Source organism: Heterocephalus glaber, unplaced genomic scaffold, assembly GCF_053883595.1.
Source record: "Heterocephalus glaber isolate CG9 unplaced genomic scaffold, H.glaber_assembly_v1.0 deba00001790, whole genome shotgun sequence".
Taxonomy (NCBI): domain Eukaryota; kingdom Metazoa; phylum Chordata; class Mammalia; order Rodentia; family Bathyergidae; genus Heterocephalus; species Heterocephalus glaber.
This window is the reverse complement of record NW_028258473.1, coordinates 4,716,562-4,738,956: the sequence shown is the minus strand read 5'-3', so window position 1 is coordinate 4,738,956 and position 22,395 is coordinate 4,716,562. Positions and strand designations below refer to the sequence as shown.

Here is a 22,395-nt window from a genome sequence, read left to right as displayed (position 1 = left end):
AAACGTACTTTGTTCTGGAAACATGCTTGTAATCCAAAGCATTTGTATATTAAAGTGAATTTCCCCATAAAAGATCAAGGAAACTCAGATGATTCATTCCACAACCCAAAAATATTAATATAAAATTATTATACTACAGTAATATAATACAAAATAATAAAGAAAATATAAAATATAGAGAAATAAATGAAATAATCTGCACTAACCATTGAAAATTTTGGTGGTTTGTGTGAGGGAGATAAAAGAGAGAAGGGCTATTGTGAAGGACGACTTTCACTATCACTGACGGAATCTTTGATATCTATTGGTTCAGTGGAATCTTTTTCTTTTTTGCAACATTAACAAGGAACCTATCCAATGATATTTGCTTTTACCTCCTTTTGAGGATTTCATGGAAACATGACATTGCATTGTTGTTAAGCAGATTCATCACTCACTCACACTGCTACGTCCTTATTTGAGTGATTATTTTCTATAAAATTTTACACTGTTTCCTGCAATTTACACATATCCCTAATCTCATGTGAAGTGAGGGATTCCTCTGCCTTTTTCTCTTCCTTTGCAGACAAGATCTCATTCACAACCTCTTGCTGTTAGGAGTCAATCACCTATAATCCTACAGAGAGAGAGAGGGAGAGAGAGGGTGCTATTGGCTCAGTTATGATCATGTGATTTTCAATGTCACATACTACTCATATTGCAAGATATTTCTTGTTTATCAAATTAAAATTTATTGGAAATGTTTACTTGTCTTGTGGAACACTCACAGAACAAGTTACTCACAATCCTAGGTTTCATTGTATTTTGCAATAAAGGTTATGGGTTTGAATGTGTTTGAAAAACACTAGGGTAAGCACAGTCAAATAGTGTTCTTTGGTGCAGAACTTCTGAGAGCCTTAGATTTATATTTGTTCTCTATGAATCTCCAAGATGGAAAGGGAGTTTGCAGTATTTCTAATATTTATTTTTCTACTGAACTATTTTTGCTAACATCCTCTAGTTCCATTGTTCTATGGATCACACTTTTAGAATTGTTTCTCTAGGGATATTCCTGAAGGACTCTATAAGGCAGTACAGCTGTCCAGATTCTTGGCAATCTGAGCCCAGGAGCTGATCAGCATAACATATAGATATACTTGTTTTATTGAAGGATGTAGAGCCATGCTTTGAGTCTGATCTTGGGGAAGGTATCCGAAAGATCTAAAGGACAGAATTGAAAGAGTATAGCAATGTTTAATGTGGTTTATTCACTCAATGGAAACAGGAACTAGATCAGATAGGAGAAGACTTTGGAAATGAAAATAATATAATGATCCATGTCCTGGTGAAAGGTATGAGGCAGTTGATTCTAAATCTGAAAATGGAAATAGGTCCAATATCAACTGTTGAGGAAGATATCAGGAGAAGAAATATACTTAAGAAAGAGGGATGGTGGTGAGGTAAAGGAGCCATCATTGGCTAAGGGAGCAGAGGTAGGGGATTAGGTATGGAAATTGAGTAAGAAACCAAGCTAGAAACTCTGACTTAAGGTTAAAGCCATCATAAATGCTTAGGATATTGTCTTGGTACTTTTATTTAGCCTCAAAAATGACCTAAGATAGGTTAGAAATGGTGAGTAGTGAAGTATGAAAAAAATCCAAAAGTTATGCCTAGACTACTTAGGGTCTGGTAGAGGATATAATAAATTTCCTTGCTCAGAATTGATTTTAAATTAAGGTGGGCTCAGATTTTAGATGGGATCTACTAGAAAATGTAGTTATGAAAGCTCAGATATTAAGTTAGAGGAAATAGGATTGGACCAGGCAGTGAAGTGGAAAACAGTCCTGGCCACAGATCTTGGCTCTGCAGTTAATCTGCCATTTGAATTTGTGTAGGTCCATGCTATCTCTCCAAGTTGAAGTTTCCTCATCTGTAAAAGGGAGATAATAATCCCTGCCCTGTATGCCTTAGAATGATATTTGTGGATCAAAATGAGATCACAAATTTTATAGTGATGTTTAAATTGTAAATTGTAATATACTTACAATGGGTTACTGTCTTTTCTACTATCATTTACCTTTTTTCCCCTTCCCTCTTTCTGTTTTGTTCTTTACTCTTCATCTTTGTTTTTGTTCTCATTTTCTCTCCTCATTTTTCAGGGCCAGTGATCCGGGCTGAGGTGGGTGACACGATCCAGGTGGTCTTCTACAACCGTGCCTCCCAGCCATTTAGCATGCAACCCCATGGGGTCTTTTATGAAAAAGACTACGAGGGCACTGTATATAATGATGGTGAGCTTTCAGGGTTTCCAAGAAATGCAAGTGGTAGCTGCATGTGGTAAAGGACAAATAAATGGAGAATGGGAAAGGAGAAGAAGGTAGAATTGATTGTCATGTGTGACTGTTGTTGGCTGAATGAATTATGTAAGAGTGAAACTGCTAGGATGAATAAGGGAGAACTTCTAAAATATCTTTAAATATTTTGCTATTATAAAGATATATTATGGGATTTTGCAAAACACAAAAGATCATAAAATAAAAATTATTCATAAATAGCCATGTACACGTTGACATAGATTTTAATATTTTCTGAGATTGTAAAGTGTATATATTTACAGATATGAGATTATGTTGTGCATACAGTTTTTCATCCTACTGTTCTTACTTGTCATTATATTGTGTTTCCCATGTGGTTATTATATTACAAACATTTTAAAGACTACATAATACTCTATCACATGAATTTGACTTAATTTGTTTACCTTACTTTCTATTGTTTGGACATACAAGGTTTTTTTTTTCAGTATTTTGAATATTGTAAATCTAGTTACAAAGTATGATTACATACATCCTAGCTTGCTGTTGGGTTATCTCAAGAGAGATTCCTATAAGTGGCATTATTGGGTAACATTTCTTGTTTTCTCTGAGAATATTAACATATACTAGTTCTAAGTCAAAATTAAAAAATTTCTGGGGCTGAAGGTGTGACTCAGTGATAAAGCATGTGCTTAGAATGTGGGGGGCTCTGGGTTCAATTCCTAGTTCTCTCTCTCTCTCTCTCTCTCTCTCCCTCTCTCTCTCTTTCTCTCTCTCTCTCTCTCTCTCTCTCTCTCTCTCTATATATATATATATATATATATGAAATTTCAGACTTGGTGTTTTTCACATATGCACACACATATGTATATAATATTTACACACCTACACATAGTACACATATTAAAAGGAAAAATATTCAACAACTAGAATTTCTCAAAGGTGAAATGAGCTATGATGACATACAGTGAGTCTCGCATCACTGGAGAGTTTTAAGCAGCAAAAGGGATATATGAACAGATTAATGTATGTTTTCTATTAAGGAGTATTCCAGAGAAGTCTTATAATCCCTTTTAATCCTGAGGTCAAATTATTTTGGAAAATTGAAATCTAAGAAATTCAAATCACCCCAGTTCATACAGCAAATAATGGTAGAAATAGAAACTAAACTCTAGTCTCTTGATTCCTAGACCAGAGTTCCTTTTAGTGTCCAATATTCCATATTGTTGCTGCTGCTTCAAAATATATTTATAGCTTGTTATCTTTATCTCACTGTTTAGAGATGATGATTCTCACTCTACCTAATATGAATAATAACCTCATGTTTTCCCTATAGGCTCATCCCACCTTGGCTTGATGGCCAAGCCCTTTGAGAAAGTAACATACCACTGGACAGTCCCTCCCCATGCTGGTCCTACTGCTCAGGATCCTCTTTGTCTCACCTGGATGTACTACTCTGCTGTGGATCCTATAAGAGATACAAATTCTGGCTTGGTGGGCCCCCTGCTGGTGTGCAAAACTGGTGCCTTGGGTGCAGATGGTGTGCAGGTAATGCCAGGGTGTCTGGCTGGGAAGCCTGGTAGAAGGAGGATGAAGCTGGTTTGCTGGATAGGAATTAAGTACAGAACTAGCTTCTAGAGTTATGGGAACAGAAACAAAGTAATCAAACCATTACATCAGAAATTAACAGGTGGTTACCCTATGCTATCTTGAATGTTATTTTCTTACAAACACATTTCTTTAGCCTCTGTTTCTTCCTGTTTCATATCCTCCCATCATCATCTCCCTAGTTTCTCCTTTATCTTTTGCCTTTCCTGTCTTCTCTCTTCTTCCTCTCCTCTACTCCCTCCCCTTTTCCTACCTCAGTGATCTTTCAAAACTGATCCCCACCCCTAAATACGCTTTTATATTTGCTTGTCTTCTTTTGTATCTAGCCCACCATTTCTAGCTGTGTAACCTTGAGCAAGTTACTTAAGCTCTTTTTGATTCATTTTCTTCATTTGTAAAAATAAAGTTTTAACAATCGAAGGGTTTCTTTGAGGATTAATGAAAAAATCTATATAAAATGCTTAGCACAATGTTTGGCACATAGGAAGAAATCAGTAAATGATAACTGTAATAATAATTATTGTTATTACTTTTCTCTTTTCTTACAGCTATCCCCTGATCTCCTAGCCATCTTCCCCTAGTCTTCTTCAGTGACTCTGGACTCGCTTTTATCACTCTCCGTATGTCTTCTCCATAATCCTTATCCTGTGCTTCTTCCCTGCCCCTTCTCATACATTCCTCTTCTGCAGTCTTGTCCCTTTACTCTGACCTCCTTCTTCCATCTTTAATTTGTAGTTACTTGAGGAAAAACACCTAGCAACAACTGCAGCTCTGGGCAGGAGATGTGGACTTGGCTCTGACTCTAGAAAAGGAGAAGGGAAAAAATCAGGGGGTTTTGGATCTTCAGCTACACAATACACAATTGCTGAAATTGTTGTTATTCCTCTCTCTGCTTCTTCCAACTGGGATTGCAGAAAGGGGTAGATAAAGAATTCTTTCTCCTCTTCACTGTGTTTGATGAGAACAAGAGCTGGTACATCAATGCTAATAAAGCAGCTGCTATGTTGGATTCCCGACTGCTCTCAGAGGATGTCAAGGGCTTCCAGGACTCCAATCAAATGCATGGTACGGGAAGTATTTTTTGACCTGGGCTATAAATGAGAGGTCCAAATAAAATTTAATCTAACCATTTTCATGAACAATTCCTATGAACACTTGTTATCTCTGTCTCTAAAAAGAAAGCTATATTGAATGATTTGACCAAAAGCAACAGATTTTATAGTTGACATCTTTTTGTTCTGTGCCCTGTATTTCACAGAATGGGGAGGGGGCACCGGAAGAAAGTATTGAGATAAGAACTGTGCACAAGGAAGCCTCTAGAGAGTGTGGAGAATAAGCTGGGGTGATATTCTTCTGGCCTTTTTTTTTTTTGTGGTGCTGGAGATTGAACCTAGGACCTTGCACATACTAGGCAAGTGCCCTACTACTGAACTACACACTCTAGTCCCCTTTTAGTTTTCTATCCCTCTCTTTTATCTCCCACTACACTTGCTCCCATACTCCAGAAATGTGAGGCTGTTTTCACCACCATGATCATACCTTGTACTTCACTGATTTCTTGCTGTGCTATCCATTTAAAATGTCCCTTGTTATATCTTTGCCTTTGGCCAGTGGAAATTCCTTGCATTCTGTAAGACCCTACTTAAACATTACCTCATCCATGTAACCATTTCTTACCACTCAAGTCCACAGTGATGAGTCCCTCTTCTGAATTACCATCACATTTTGATTAGACCATTCAATAGCAAGTTTCATATATTCCTCAATATTGAGTTATTGGTTATATGGTTTTTGACTTCTGCTAGAATATAGTCTTTAAATGTGAGCATTGTATGTTGATTATCTCTGTATTCTCTACATTATCTAAGGCATAGTACATGTTATTTGAATCAGAGAACTACCAAATGGGTAGTGGGTGGGTGAGGTAATGACAGGGTAGATGTGGTTCCAGTTTCCAAGGAGCTCCCAGTGGTTTCCAATGAATTGTGAATAATCAAACCCATGAAACAATTGTAGAACAATTCAAGACAGTATAATTAAGAGCTAAATTGTGTAGAATAGTTTTTAAGTTCAAAGGGAGGAGAATATTAGCGAGGAACAATGAAATTAAAGGATTCCTGAAAGAAGGGAGTACTGTACTCAAGCTGAGGCTTAAAGACTGCCTAAGTTTGCAATCAGGACATTACAAGCAAGAAAAGCAGAATCAAGGTGTTATCAAAGTTTGTATCATCAGAGGGGATTATCAAGCAGGGTGACTCATTAAGGCTATTTGTAGTGGAGTTGGGGACATTGAAAAGGGCTCAACTTCAAGCAGGCCTCCCTGTATTTTGTGTAGGGTAGTCAGGGTATAGTGTAAAAGGTAGGAGGAGAACAAAAATGAGTTTGATGTCTTTTGATGCCATCTCCTATCCATGATTAGTTCTATTATCAGAAAAATAAGAAATTTCATGAGCTCAGTTCATTCCGATTTCAATTTATTGAGCACTTAATTGGTGTAAGCAACATGCCAAGTGCTTGAGCACTCACATAGATCACAAATACAGAAAAAATGATATGATTCCCACTAGGCCAATCTAGTGCAGAAGATAGCTATGCAAATAGATCATTAATTCTGTGATGTTACATTGCAGAATTTTGCAAGTTAAACAGCCTCATTGAAATTAGGGAGAGAGAAAGAGAGGTGGGAGTGGTAAGCAGGAACTAATGGAAAACGGAAAAGGGATGGGAAGTAAGGGGAAGAAGTGGAGAACGATCTGTCAGTTTCAAGTTGTGGGAAACTGATACCATGCTGCTGTTAAAGCTCAACTAGTCTCATCTCATCTTCCCATCTTGTCTTGTGCTTTTGTTTTCCAGCCATTAATGGGTTTCTGTTCTCTAACCTGCCCAGGCTGGACATGTGCAAGGGTGATACAGTGGCCTGGCATCTGCTTGGCCTGGGCACAGAGACTGATGTGCATGGAGTGATGTTCCAGGGCAACACTGTGCAGCTTCAGGGCATGAGGAAAGGTGCAGCCATGCTCTTTCCTCATACCTTTGTCATGGCCACCATGCAGGCCGACAACCCTGGTAAGCACCTTAGCAGCTGGTCTTAGGCTCAAAGACTTGGTTGAATAGAGGGTTGGGGGTTGAATTGCAAGGAGGGAGGGCTAGTAAAGAGAAAAGAAGAGGCATGTTGAGTGTGCAGGGGAGGTTTTCAAGACATTTCTCTCTTCTCAATATGTCTTCCATGTTCTGGTTGTCTGGACTGTTTCCTCAGATGCAAGCAGGATAGAATGAGTAGTAGAGGGCTGAGGAGACTCTTTTCTGGAGCAACCGGATTGAAATTGAGATGCTTCTTAGGGAAGTTCTTTCATGGCAGAGGGTAGACTTGATCATGAATTCCTTAGACCACAGAATTTTTTTTTTTTTTGGTACCGGGGATCGAACTCAGGTCCTTGAGCTGCAAGGCAGGCGCCGGAACCACTGAGCTAAATCCCCAGCCCGACCACAGAAATTTTATAGATACAATCCCTGCATTGGAAGAAAGTTTACTTAGATATACCTGTAAATGCTTTCAATTCTGGTATTCTGTGAGGATTTCTGCATATTGTCTTACTTCTGGTCTCTGTGTGTGATGTGCTGGAATATTATCACCTGAAAAATCAGAACCCAAGATCTCTAGTCCAAGATCTTTCGTTAACATGCTATGTAAGTTTTGTCTAGGCATTTCCCATCTCTGTGGCTAACTAGCTAATTTGATTCTTTCCTTCCTCCCTTTCTTTCTTTCCTCCCTATTTCCTTCCTTATCTCCCTCCATCTCTCCCTTCTCCTTTCCCCCTTTTCTTAATGAATAAATTTAACTAGAATGTTTCTTCAGATTCCATTTATTTCTGTCATTTCATAGTGTAGCAATATTTTTTCTTCAGTCCCCAGAGTGTATTCTTTATCCAATCAGTAGGTGGCTTTAGTGGCTGAAAGAAAATTTAGGACAACAGACAGTAAGTAGCTCCTACTAAACTTTTAGTCCTGTAAATTACATTCCATTACTACTGCTCAGACTCCTTATGGGTGTCTTTTCTCTCTTTTCCCAGTAGAGCTTTTTATTAATTTTCCCTTCTTTTTCCCATTCTTATCCTCTTTTCTTCCATTCCCTTTTCCTCTGCTCATTGTTGCCTTCTTTCATTCTTTTTGCTTTTTTGTTTTTCTTCTCTCTTTATGACCCTCTTTCTCTCTCCTCTTTTTTCATTTTTTCTTCCATCTATATATCTCTCACCTTGCCCTTTTGCTTTCTTTTTCATTTCATCTTTCACTTCTTTTCATCTCTCTTCCTTACTCTGCCACATTCCTTTCTCCTCTTTTTCTCTTTTCCTTTCTCCTTTGATTTTTCTGTCCCTCCTTTTTGCATTCCTTCTCTGAATTTTCTTTTATTTCTTTATCTTCTGTTCTCTTTTCTTTTTCTTTACTTTTTTCTCATTTGCTTTTCTCTCATTTTCTATTTCCTTTCCTTCATTCTGTATCTTTTCTTAATTCTCTCCTTGTAGTCTTCTGTTTTATCTCCTTTTTCTTTTTTGGCTCTTTTTATTGTTTCTTTCTTTTTCCTATTCCATTTTCCCAAAATACACTAAACTTCTGTTCCCTTCCACTTGTTGGCTTATGTGCTGGGGATTAAAGGATGAACGAGGCAGCTCACAGATAATGAAAAGGAAGATAGGTCTGCAAACATTATCCACCAGGCCATGTTGATATCCTAAGAGCTAGGACAACTCATTGGAAACCATAACAAATTCTTTCTGATTTGCACATGAAGCTTTGCTAAAAAGCAGACATTCAGACTGAGCCTTTGTCTTTTCTTTTTCTTTTTTGAACTGGGGATGAAACTCAGTGCCTAGCTCATGCTAGGAAGGTACTCTGGCACTGAGCTATGCCCCGGCCTCCCACTGAACTTTTAGGAATGAATTAACTGCTACCAAAGAAAGGGGGGAGCTGTGAGGAGGCATTATATTGGCAGTAGGAGCCATAAAAGCATTGTCTTAGAAGCAACAGCTGCCTGAAGAAGATTCAATGGGTCTCAACTTGAGGTATGCTAAAAAGCGTTTGCAAAGTACAAATACTTTTAGTTGTTAAAGGAACTGAAGATGTAGAGGAAGTGATACTGGCATTTAGAGGATAGAAGTTAAAAAGTCAACTGGAATGTAAAATAATGATTGGTACAAGCTTGGGAAAGGGGATGAGGGTAGGTAAAAGAGGCTGGATTTGATCAGTGCACCCTGTATGCATGTACTGAAATTTCACATAGAACCCTATCAATAGGTACTATTTATACATGTTAATAAAATTTTTAACTATGTTGGGGAAAACCTTTTTGCAATGTATAGAACAGTCCCATATAATGAATAATCTCACTCAAAATACTAATAGCCTCCTTGTTGCAGAACACCAAAATGTAAGATTTCAGGGAGATAAGAAATGGCTAAGGACCTAGTTGATGTAGAAAGAGATGTAGAAAGAGCCTTGCTAAAGAGCTGTGACTTTATCTTCTAGGTTATGGGAGAGCATCAGAAGTTTTGTTTCATTTATCAAATGATGAGTGATAGTATGTGATTTTTATTTATATAACTTTACTATAGAATAGTATGGATAATGACTCTGAATCAGAAGGAAGTAGAACCCATGAAGCACAGCAGAACGCTCTTGAAAGAATGATAAGAGCTTGTTAAAGATGGGGGCAGTAGAGATGGAGAGAAGGCAGAGGGACATTTGAGGAAAAAATGACGGGACTTTGGTGAGGAGTTAAGTAAGAAGAAATGAGGTCTAAGGTGTCTAGCTTGTGTGGTGGCATTAGTCAGACAAACAAATGAAGAAGTAAAGAGGGGTGTAAAAATGGTAAGGTTTGGATAAAAATTATTTATATGGTAGCATATAAACTTTTCAGTTCCTGGTGAAATCCGGGTGGTGAAGATTTCACATTAGATAGGTGTAGGTAGAAATCTAAAGCTTAAACAAGAAGCCTGGGTTATAGAGAGAGATCTAGGTATTCTCATAGTTCAAGTCTAAAATTATATAAAGTAATAGGAAAGAAAATTTAGTTTAGAAAACATTTAAGAGGTAGGAGGAAAATGTAAAGCCACAATAAAAGGCAAAATATTTATCGGCAAGGCCTGAGAAGACTTAGAATCTAAGAGTAGAAGAGTACTCAGAAAGAAGTAGCTTGGAAGCAGTGTTCATATGAGAAAATTCAAATGATGTGGCTAGCTCAAGATCACATGACTTTTTCTATTGTCTCCTACCTGTTTCTATCACCTTAAGTGATCTTCTGACTTACTTTTTTTATTCCAGATCCTAACACTGGCTTTTGGACAGTGTACACAATCATCCTTTTGCACACACATTAATTCTGTTAACAAATCTTTGTTGTAAAATTCTGTGTGTTAGGACTAGAATAGTGAGGCAAATAAAATATATATCCTTTGCTCTCAGGGGATATTCTCAGCCAACACATAATATAAAGGAATTGCAGATAGTAGTGATACATATCATGAAGAAAATAGCATAGAAAGTGATGGAGACATTACATTAGAGAAACATATTCAAAGAAAACGTCTTTAAGAATGTCATTTAAGCTAATACATAAATAATAAAGAAGGAGCCATATGAAGATCTTTGAACAGAACATTCTAAGCAAAGGGACCAGCAGCTGTGAATACTGAAATAGCATGTCTTGTTCAGGCACCAGAAGGCAAGCCAGTAAGATTGGAATATGGTGAACTAGGGGAATACTGGCATGATGTGGCATAGAGGTTGCTAAGAATCATGTTATGTAGGGCCTTATGAAGCATTGTTAGGAGTTTGGATTTTACCCTGAGACTGAGTGGAATGTTTAAAACAAAGATGCAATGTGCTGTGGATTATATTTAATAAAGAACATTCTGGACGCTGTTCTGGATAATGGTCGAAGAGGGCAGGAGGAAAAGCAGAGAGGACAGTTGGGAGACTATTGCAAGTTTCTAGGTAAGAGATGTTGATGACCGGCTAGGGAAGTAATGATGAAAGGTTAATTTTGAAGTAAGAGCTGATAGGACTTACTGATCGAATAGATGTATGCAGAATAATGCAAATAGAAACATTTGGAAGCAGATATGGAAAGAAATGTAGGGACACTTTAAAGTGTCTATAAAATTTATGTAAAGAAAGAAGCACTTTAGTCCTTAACCATGTCATTTACCTATAAAATGCATTACGGATGGGGAGCCTAAGATGGTAGAGTCTTTGGGCCAGAATAGTCAGTGAGGGCTTTCCGGAAAAAAAATGAAATATGAATTGGCTATAGGAGAATGAGTGGGCTCTCATAGATTTTGAGGGTGAGATAGGAAAGTACATTCCAAAAAGATGGTAATAGCAGGAGTGAAATTCAAGATAGGAATGACATGTGAGGGGGCGGTCAGAGATAGATTTAGATAGAGCAGTAGTTGAGTTTGGTACAATGTGTAAGAATTAGGACTAGGTCAAGAGTTAGGAACCAGCTCATAGAAGGCTTTAAAAGCCGGAAAGAAGAGTTTGTAGTAATAGGGCAGGCAGAGGAGAGCAAGGTAAGGGAATAATGAGAATAATGTTCTAAGAAAGTTAGCTGCTTTTGATCAATATTATTGAGCTTGAATGTCCTTGACATAGAAATCTGTAACTTGAGATAGAGTTCTGGCAAAAGCACAACACAGGCATTCAAGGTTGATATCTGAACATTCTATTGTAAAAACCTATGGAAGTCCTTTCCAAAGCTGTCTTATGTAAACATCCTTGAGATCAAGAAATTATTTTTTTAAAATCTAATGATTTAAGTGCATATTTATTTCTTTGGTACTTAATAGAAAATGGAAACAACTGGTCAATGCCTTACTTGGAATAATAATCCTTAAACTTTATTTACTTATATATAGCTTCACTTATTGAATATTTACTCTATGCTATATATGCTAAAAACTGTACATATATGATTGTATTTAATGTAAACTACATGACATAAGCTAAACAGTCCCCATTTTGCTGATGAGGGAACTGAAATACTTAGATATTCAGGAATTGCTACAAAGTTGTATTGTTAATAAGTGACAGTTACCAACCATTCCAGTTTTCCCCAAACTGAGTGGTTTCCAGGGATATGGGACTTTCATTACTAAAATTAGGAAAGCTCTTGGTAATCTGGGAAGAGCTTGTCATTTTAGTGGCAGACTAGTTTTTAACCCAGATGGTGTATATTTGGAGCTAGAGCTCTTATACTTTGTGCTCATTACCCTCAATTAACTTGTAATATAGTTTTTATGTAATGCATAGAAGAGCCTTATCCTGGACTGTCCATTCTCTACAGAAAGGCTAGAGAGAGGAGCAGGAAATACTACTGCCAGGGGTATTCTGAATCAAGTTTTGTTCTCTGATTCTCCTTTAGGGACATTTGAAATTTACTGCCAAGCAGGGAGCCACCAAGAAGCAGGAATGCGTGCAATCTATAATGTGTCCTATTGTCCTGGCCGGCAAGGCAGCCCTCACCAACACTACCAAGCTTCAAGAGTCTACTATATCATGGCAGAAGAGTTGGAGTGGGATTACTGCCCTGATAGGAGCTGGGAACTGGAATGGCACAACCAGCCTGAAGAAGAAAGGTAAGGCTTCAGAAGAGAAGAGATCACACTTTTAGAGAATCATTTCACATATGAGGATACTGAAACTGAGGAAGAGGCACTTATCTAAGGCAATAATATGATACTAACTGAACTAGGATGAGGGACTAGAATGCAAGTTTTCTGGATTTCAGCTCAGTGTTTCTTTCGTATTTACTTACTATTTGTTTGAAGTCAAAGAATTGCTTGCACTCTCATCCTCTTAGTCTTTCCCTCCCTTCTTCTAGTTCGCCAGAAGTATCTACCCTTATATTTAAATTTCAGAGAGAATTTATTTAGGGAACTATATGCCTCAAGCTCATTCATTAAGGTATGAAGTAGGCTTAAGTTATGAAGTAGGCATGTAGCTGTAAAAATCCAAAAAATGTAAATTAAATAGAATTTTATTATAGCACAGATAGGAGCTACCTATGGCTGGGAGGTGAATTGTGCCACCCTCAATACTTATTTTCATCTCTGGGTCCAAGATGCCAGTTATACTTATAGCCATTCCCAGCTATCAACTCAGAGAAAACAGCATTGTCTGTAAAGTGATGGCCTAAATGTATACATCATTTTCTTTCATAACCTGTTGTCCTGAACTTATTCATATGGCTATACTGATCTGAAAACAAGTCAAAGAAAGGTAATCTCTGGGCATCTGTGTTCTCAGGTAAAACCTGGGTGATTCTATTACTAAAAATGGAAGAGGATAGAATTGAAACTGAAATATGAATTAGCAGTCTCCACTCTTTTTTCTTAGGTGATCTTGCTGCTTTTTGCCAATTCTTGCTTTCTATGTTGATTGCTTGAGATCTTGGTGATTTGCTCTGGGAATTAGGAAAAGTGAATTCCCGTATGTGACCCTTGGTTTACTCACCTATAATGTATTGAAAGAACATGACTCTAGAAGTGGGAGGAAAGAGCAGCAGGCTTGAATCTAAGCCCAGGTTCTCTTTCTGCTTTCTGGCTGACAGTGTCTCTGTAGATAAGTCCTGTCACCTCTGGTCAAGTGATTGCACCTCTGGGACCACCTATGGGTCACACCTATCGAGAATATCAAATGGTAAAATGAATAACAAAGCTCTTTGTAAATTAAAAAATTATCCTATGAGAAGAAACATGTAAAATGTCATTTCCTTCCTATCTCTTCCCACCTATTACCTCCAGCAGCAGCAGCAGCAGCAGCAGCAGCAGCAGCAGCAGCAGCAGCAGCAGTTAATATTCTCTTACCATTTTGTACCTACCTTGTCTAACTAATTTCATCTAAGGCCTCCTTAAGGTTGGAGCTAGAGCCCAAAGCTTCTGATTCTTAGCCCAGTGCACTTATCATACTAACTGTATTATAAATTTCTTATCTGGGTGAGGGAAAACAAGAAACATGAATAGATTTTGAAACCTATTCTATTCTGAAATAGAATCTTCATGATGGTTACACAGCTGATTCGGGTGGGTCTGAAAAAAGTAGAGATCAATATCTTCTTCCTTCTGTGAATAAACATGGTTCTGACTAAGCTACTCTGTATCTGAAAATGAAGACTTGAAGGCCAAGTGTTGATAATACTATTTTGGTTCCTCTAGTTATGGTCACATTTTCCTGAGCAGCAAGGATGGGCTCCTAGGTTCCCGATACAAGAAAGCTGTATTCAGGGAATATACTGATGGTACTTTCAAGATCCCTCGGCCAAGGTCTGGAGCAGAACACTTGGGAATCTTGGGTAAGGGAATTCAACTTCCATTCTAGTGTCTAGAAGCCTGACATGCTTCTAGGACAGCTATATCATATCAGTAAGTCCTCTATAATCCCCATTCTCAATTTTTCTTCTGCTATCCTAGAAGTATGGTCATTATAAGGGAATCATGAAAATTATCACTGAATTGAAAAGTATGAATTCTTCTATCTGAACCAGGTTTTTCCAGAATATCTACATCTTTGTGCTATAGAGTCTCTTTGGGCAGGCCTGGCCTAGTGAGGAAACCTAGTGTCCCCACTCTGGCTTCCTTGCCACCTCTTCCATCATCTCTCCAGGGACAATCCATAGGCTGGCCAGGGTACTAGATTTTAAGAAGTGCTATAGGCAGGAGAATTTAGGAACATCAAAAAGTGAAAATAATGATACAAGTAATCAATATTCCCTGTATATCCCACTTTTTTCACCTTTTTGTGGGTCCAGTGGTTTTCCTCATGCTCAATTTGCCACAGAAGAGACCTATTGTCCCCTGAAAAGAGCCCAGCTATTCTTTATTCTGTGCCAAACTTTCTCTCATTAATCATCAATGATTGCACATAGTTCTCTAGAGCCTGTGGCTATTACAGATAGAGTTGGGATAGGAAAAGTAGGGATAATTGGAGGTATTACCCTGTTGTTGAAATATTCTTGTCAGGTGTGGTGGTGCACACACCTCTAGTCCCAGCACTTGGGAGGCTGAGGCGAAAGGATCATTGTGAGTTCAAGTTCAAGGCCAGCCTGTTCTACATAGTGAGTTCAGCCTGAACTATACGTTGAGATCCTAAAAATGGAAGGAAAGAAAGAAAGAAAGCAGGAAGAAAGAAAGAAAGAAAGAAAGAAAGAAAGAAAGATTCTTATGCTGTAACAGTATCAGTTTAAGGACTTTTGAATCTAAATATGGAGTGAACCTTAATTTTTGGTGTTAAAAGGATCTTTTCTCAGTAAAACCCTAAATCCAATGAACCTCACAGGTATGTCCATTTCTTTAATGTTCCTGGTTTTATTACCCAACTAATGAAACTTTTAATTATTTTATATATATATTAGGTCCACTTATCAGAGGAGAAGTTGGTGATATCTTGATTGTGGTGTTCAAGAATAATGCGAGCCGCCCCTACTCTGTGCACGCCCATGGAGTGCTAGAATCTAGCACTGGCTGGCCACGGGCTGCTGAGCCTGGTGAGTGAGTGGGTACACAGAAGAGACACAGAATACACAAGAATTTGACTTCAGTCTTTTGTTTTGATGCTTTAAAAAATTACACTCTTGTGGGTTGGGGATGGAGCTCAAAGGTAGAGCATTTGTTTAGCATGTAGAAGGTCCCGAGTCCAATTCCCAACATGGACAAAAACAAAAAAGGCTGGTGTATAACTTAGTGGTAAAATATGAGCTTTGAATGTTTAGGGCCCTGGGTTCAAACCCCAGCACACACACACACACACACATACACACACACACACACAAAATAACCAACTAAACAAACAAAAAAAGTGCTCTTAGAGATATGAGATAGTTACATTTGCCAAGACAAAGCCACACCCTAAATTTGTTTCTATGAAAATTAAATTTAATCTCAAAACAGAGTGTGGTTTAGTCTTGACTACTATTCCTATTTTAAATCTCTAAAAGTATACTTTGGCTCTAGTCTGAACTGATCTTGCCCAGAGAGTGACATGGCCCAGACCACAGATTAATCTTTAACACTATTTATAGCTAAAATTCTTGTCCTCTTATTATAGATTAAATTCTAACCCTGGTCAAACGCTAAACTCCTAATACTGAATGTAGAATGACCACAACCTTCTCCACATTCCTTTCCATTAATTAATTCTTTGAGTAAATATGTGAGGCCAGTGTATGACAGGAACAACTTTAGAAGTTATGAATGCAGTAGCAAGCAATATTTCTTCTACCCTTAGAAAACTTGGACTATTATGATAGAGACAAGTAAAATGGTAAGTATAGTGCAGAGTGATGAGTGTTAAAGTTTTACAATGTGATAGGTAGTTTGAAAAGTGGTACCTGATCTAATGTTTGTGTGGTTAAGAATAGTTTTCCAGAGTAAGTCACACCTCACCTGAAATCTAAATCATCAATTTTCAAACATTACCATGTATCAAAATCACATACTTGTTAAAACAAAGAGTGCTGGGATCAATCCCCAAAGTCTCTGATTCAGTGGGTCTGTGATAGAACTTAACAGTTTGCTACTTCAAGTTTCCAAGTGATGCTCACACTTCTAGTTCAGGAACTGCATATTTTAAAAAATTAAATTTATTGGTACATTTTATATATATATATATAATGATCACATTCATCATAGGAAATTTGTACCTGTACATATAATATATCTTGATTCTTCTTTTTTCTCCAACCCCTCCCTTCCCTTCAACCCTTCTTCCCTTATTTACAAAAGCTTTGTTTCCATTTTTTCTTCTATTCTCTTTTTTTCTTTTCCCTTTCTTTCATTCTCCCTCCCCCCTCCCTTGTTCCCCCTCCCATTTGAACATTTTCTTCCTATTGCCCAATATCTATTATACACTTTTGTCCTTAATTAACATTTCAGTTTCTCACTACAGGAAAACAATGTGATATTTAAACATGGGTGTCTGATTTATTTCACTGAACAGTATAGTCTCATGGTGTCTCAAGTTTATCCTTCTTTATGGAAGAATAGTACTCTACTGCATGAAAACCCCACATCTTCTTTATTCATTCATCTGTTGATGGGCATTTGGGCTGTTTCCAAGATTTAGCTATTACAAATTGTGCTGCTATAAATATGGGGTGCATATATTGCAGTAGTATGATGCTTTTAATTCTTTCAAAAAGAGAAACAGCTGGCTACGAATTACATTTTGAAAACCATTGAGCTAAACTATGAGAAAACAGGTATATGAGTGAAGGGTAGAGTGGAAGAAAAATAAGGAAAAGGAAGTTGTAGATGTAGAATATGTAATGTTTAAAACTCTAGTAGTGAGAGATAAAAGTTGGACTAAGGAAAAAGGAATAGATTCCAGAAAGATCAGTGAGGTGAAATAAACAAAATTTGTGATGAATTAGGTGTTGAAAGTAAGAAAGATAAGAATCCTTGTATGACACACACACTTTGGAAGAAATTCTTGAGTAATACCCAGATTTTTGGCTTGGACGACTGGATAAATAGTGATGTCATTTATTAAGATAGGAAAAATGGTAAAAAGCTACCTCAACATTTGTGGGGAATAGATTGATTGATAATGGGTTCAATTTTGAATTTGTTGAATTTGAGGTGTCTAATATGACCACATACATATATCAGTTAGACATAGAGATATAGGGGTCAGCCCAGTGATACAGTGATATGTTTTTATGCTTTGCAGTGGTAGATGTAGAGAGCATCGATATTAAGAAATATATTACTTATTGGAACATGCATCTGAGAAAACAGTGAGAAATATGGTAGGAGAAAAACAGAAATTATGGTATCATAGATGTTTACAAGACATTTCAAAGATCTCAAGGATGAAGTAGTCAACAATCTTAGTTGTTTTAGTGAGTCTAAATATGATAAGAACACAAAATTTTTCACTGGATGGCGCAACAGGGGAACAACTGGTGATTTTGATAAATTGGTAGTAAAAGAGAATATATTGGATTGGATTAAAACATAATTGGGAGATTTGGGAGTGGAAATAATGAAAATGGTTTAATTTTAAAATGTAGTTAAAACAATTTCAGGGGTACAGTTATGTGCTAAAGTAAAATGGAAGTGAAGAACATTAGATTTGAGGAGGTCAAGTAAGTGGTAGGCTGAGTGTTGGATGAATCATCCACAGTGACCTTAAAGTCACTCAGAAGAATGATAGGAGTTGAGGTGAAAAGGTAGATAGAGAATGAAATACTAAAATCATCAATAAATGAAAGAAGGGATGCATTAAAAGCAGGAAAAATGGTTAGAAGTTTGTTATAGTGATCTAAACAAAGAAGTAATCTTTAACAAAGAAGGAGCCTTGGTATGATGGCACAAACCTGTAATCTCATCACTCAGGAAGCTAAGACAGGAGGATCACTGTGAGTTCAAGGCCAGCCTGGGCTACATAGTGAGTTCAAGGCCAACCTAAACAACACATCAAGATCCTGTCTAAAACAAAAGGGGAGATAGCACATGAAGATAAAGTGTTAGATGGATTTAACAGATGTTAAAGTAGAATCAGTAAGATATGATGGACTGAACAATGTTTTTGGAATAATGGTGATGGAGGAGTCAAGGATAATGATCAAAAGTTTGGTTTAAGAGGTTGGATAGTAGTATCACTCAGAAAGATAAAAATTGCAGGAAGCAGAACATGGTTTTGTTTGGTTTTCTTTATTGAGGAGTGATATTAATTTTATTTTGAAATGTTTTGAGTATGAGGTACCTGTAAGATAAACTAGTCATAATGAGTCAGCCACAAAGACAGATTATATTCAGTTGGAGATAATAGATTCATAGCTTAGAAGAGATACCTGGGATAGATACAAAGATTTAACAGTCATTAGTAACTACAAAAGATGATAATTGAAATCACAGTTATGTATGTGATCAACCAGCGAGTAGCAGAGTTACATAACTTTGAGCTGAAAAGGAAACTTTGAATTAATATCATTATTTAAGAGGAGGTAGGGTACTCTTAATAGTTTATAAATTAAAACAATTCTAATCAAAATCATATTTGGATATTTTTGTGCTGAAATGAAATGATTGTATATAATGTCCACTTAGGAAAAGAAAGAATACCTGGGAAGAGTCAAGATTTTTAAAAAAGATTAATGGGAAAAGAATAGCACAACCTAATGGTATAGCATTATTGTAAAGATACAATAATTAAAGCAGCATGATACTGTAAAAAATAAGTAAGACAAAATAAAAACCTCTGAAACAAAAGCAAGATTCTGCTTTTGTCATTAGCAGTGGGAATACCTCATTATTAACCATACACTTTTGCTCTCTACCTCTCACTTACCAGCTTCTAACTGGGTGATGTTATTAATTTCATTAGTTAGAATCCACTATATTTGCTGGACAATGTCTTACTACTGGACAGAATTACTGTTTCTTTTATTTTAACACTCCCTATTACATTGTTTGTTCCTATGTTATGAGTTGACCTGTGCCTGTAACTGAGTGAGCAGGAAATGTATGTTGAGACAGGTCTTGCATTACAGTTTGATGGGGCTGGAAAGAGAAAACCTTGCTTAGGCCTTTAAGTCAAAGCTTTGCTCTTCAGTTCACCTGTTATCAAAGTTCTGCAATAGGGGTCAGTGGACACTGACTCAGTTGTTAAGTAAGTGATTCTTTGATTCTCATTCAGCCACTCTTTATAATTTCCTTAGTCAGCAACCCTAAGGGAAGGAGCAAGTAATAAGAGCCAGGCTTTCCTATGCTCCTAGATTAATACCATCATAATAGCATTGAAGTTTGGACTCTTACTTCTAAAAATGGAAGAAAGGAAAAATTGATCAACATATAGTTTTAGAGCAAGTCATTATCCTTTGGTGAAAAGTAAAACCATATTTCTGTCAATTAGCACATGCTAAAGTAAATTACAAATAGATTAAAAGTAATACCTTAAAAAAACTAAAAGAAAATGTAAGTGAACATTTATCTGAATTCTGGGTGGGAATAGATTTTCCTAAGTTTGAAAGCAAAAGATGAAACCCTAAAAGAACATATAATGAATCTAATAGTGTGAAGGGTTCTTACAAAATAAAAGTAACCATTGCAAAAGAAAAAAATGAGTGAAGTATAGAGGCCAGAAATTTGTAAAAGAAGCAATATAAATATATAACAGAACATGAAAGAAGGTTAGTGTTACTAATAAGTAATGTAGTACGAACTGGCAATAAAAAAACCCCACACAGTGTAGTCGCTGCTCTTATAAATTTCACAGTTTGGGGGGTAAAGGAAGTAATAAGCAAGAAATCAAGTACATACACACATACTTAAAACATAAGTGCTATGAGAGTAGCAGAAGAGAATAATGGGACAAATAGAGAAAAAAGTGTAGATCTTATAGCAGGGACATTTTATGTATGACCTGAGGGGTGAGAAGGAGCTAGTGTAGCATCTCTGAGAATTATCTGAAGGAATGACCATTTCAAGGAAAGAGAACAAGGGTAAAGGTCCTGGAGACAGTAGTATGGCTGAGCAGAATGAAGGGTAGTGGAAAAGCTCTGAAAGTAAATGTGAGAAGAATATGGGAGGAGATTATTTTGGGTTTTACAGGCCATTCTAGGAACTTCAAGTGGGTTGGGAGACCCTTGAAAGATTCTGAGCAGAACAATGAGCTGACTTATATTTTAATATGATTCATCTGGCTTTTATGTTGAGAAGAGACAATAGTGAGACAAGAAATGAGAAGATAATAATAGGGAGACAAAAAAGTAAGCAAGGAGATAAGGGATGAGGATTGCAAGTTCCAGTCCACCTGGGGCAACTTAATAAGATCTTGTCTCAAACTAAAAATTAAAAAAGGGCAGGGGATGTTACTCAGTGGTAGAGCACTTGCCTAGTATGCACGAGGTCCTGGGTTGGATTCCCAGTGTATGGGGAGGAGAACTTAAAGTACATTTCTTATCAGAAGATATAGGAGCCAGAAGACAATGGTAAAGTTTAATTCATTAAAATAAAATTATTAAATTCTATACACAGAATTCTATATACAAAGAAAATAAGAAAAACAAATTTTCAGGAAAAAATCTGTGAGAATTTATTACACGCAGACCTATATTACAAGGAATGTTTAAGTATTTCAGGAGGAATTGACATGTCACCAGACAGAAAATTGGATCTATACAATGACCGAAGAGTGTGGAAATGGGATAAATGAGGTTAAAATTAAAATTAATTTCTGTCTTTTGATTCTTCTAAAAGAAAACTGACTGACAGAAAAATATTAATAATACATTGAGTTTTTTGTGAATGGAAAAGTAAAGTATATGACAAAAACCACAATGGATGAAAAGGCTACAGTTGTAAGGTCTTTACACTGGACCTTAAACAGTAGAATGAGTTGAAGATTGAGTTCTACTAATAAATTGTATGGTTCTAAACTTTAGAGTAACCCATAAAATAATTTTTAAAATATGTATAAGGATTAAATTAATGGTGGAAATAAAACTAAAATAATAATGCAAAATGAGGTAGAAAATGATGGAAAAAAATTGACAAAGAATAGTGAGATGGATCTTAGGCATATGGAAAGGGAGCCTAGAGATGGAGGAAAAGAGGAGAGAGAAGAGGGAAATGAGATATAAAATGGGGGATTGTGAAGTGTTGTGTATACCTTCCAAGTTCCTATGAGGAGTATGACCATGTGCTATATATATATATATTTCTGTCATTCTAGTTAAAGGTTTTAATTTCTTTACATTTCTTGACTTGGTTTCATTGATTCTATTATTTTTCTCTTCTCTATTTTACTTATTTCTACCCGATTTCTCAGTGTTCTTTCTCTCTGCTAGCTTTGGGTTTACTTTGTTCTTTTTGTAATTCTTTAAAGTTTAAAGTAAGGTTATTGATGTGTTGATTAGTTCACTTTTTGTTACCATAAGGAAATACTTGATTCAAGACACTTTAATAAGAAAAGACATGTATGTTGGTTCACAATGCCAAAGATGCAAAATCTAGGGTCCTCACCCAGTGATGACCTTGCTGGCAGAGTCTTGAGGCAGCACAAAACATCATGTGGTGAAAAATAGGAAGTACATGTGTGTATATGTGTCTCTTCTGGTATCCTTCTTCTTATAAAACCACCAGGATTCATTTTCAAATTCTCCATGCATAATGACTTTATCTAATCCTGACCACTTCCCAAAGATCTCACTTGTAAACATCATTGTAGATTAACTTTCCACCATCTTAGTACTTCACAATGGGAATTAAATTTCAAAACATGAAGTCTTGGGGATCCTTAAAATATATCCAAATCACATTTAATATATTTATTCTATCTTATTGTAGGTATTTACAGCTACAAAATTGTCTCTAAGCACTACATTTAGTGTACTGCAGGCCTTCAGTTTTTGTGTATCTCCTCCACCCCACTGGGGATTGAAACCAAGGCTTTCACACTGAGATATATCCCAGCCTTTTAAATATTTTTTTAAAAAAAA

General features: G+C 36.7%; 1 protein-coding gene across 11 annotated transcripts in view; it reads left to right on the top strand.

Annotated features, from left to right (window-relative positions):
- Heph (hephaestin) overlaps positions 1 to 22,395 on the top strand; it is a 137,663-nt gene that overhangs the window by 88,551 nt on the left and 26,717 nt on the right. For 7 of the 11 annotated variants that reach the window (XM_087203243.1, XM_087203242.1, XM_087203241.1 and 4 more), the window contains 7 exons: positions 2,139 to 2,270; positions 3,631 to 3,842; positions 4,817 to 4,967; positions 6,756 to 6,968; positions 12,319 to 12,532; positions 14,111 to 14,247; positions 15,307 to 15,438. In XM_087203243.1, coding sequence (XP_087059369.1) covers positions 2,139 to 2,270; positions 3,631 to 3,842; positions 4,817 to 4,967; positions 6,756 to 6,968; positions 12,319 to 12,532; positions 14,111 to 14,247; positions 15,307 to 15,438 — 1,191 coding nt within the window. The remainder of the gene's footprint in view (positions 1 to 2,138; positions 2,271 to 3,630; positions 3,843 to 4,816; positions 4,968 to 6,755; positions 6,969 to 12,318; positions 12,533 to 14,110; positions 14,248 to 15,306; positions 15,439 to 22,395) is intronic. The other 4 variants (XM_087203244.1, XM_021250225.2, XM_087203248.1 and 1 more) reach the window with 1 other exon arrangement.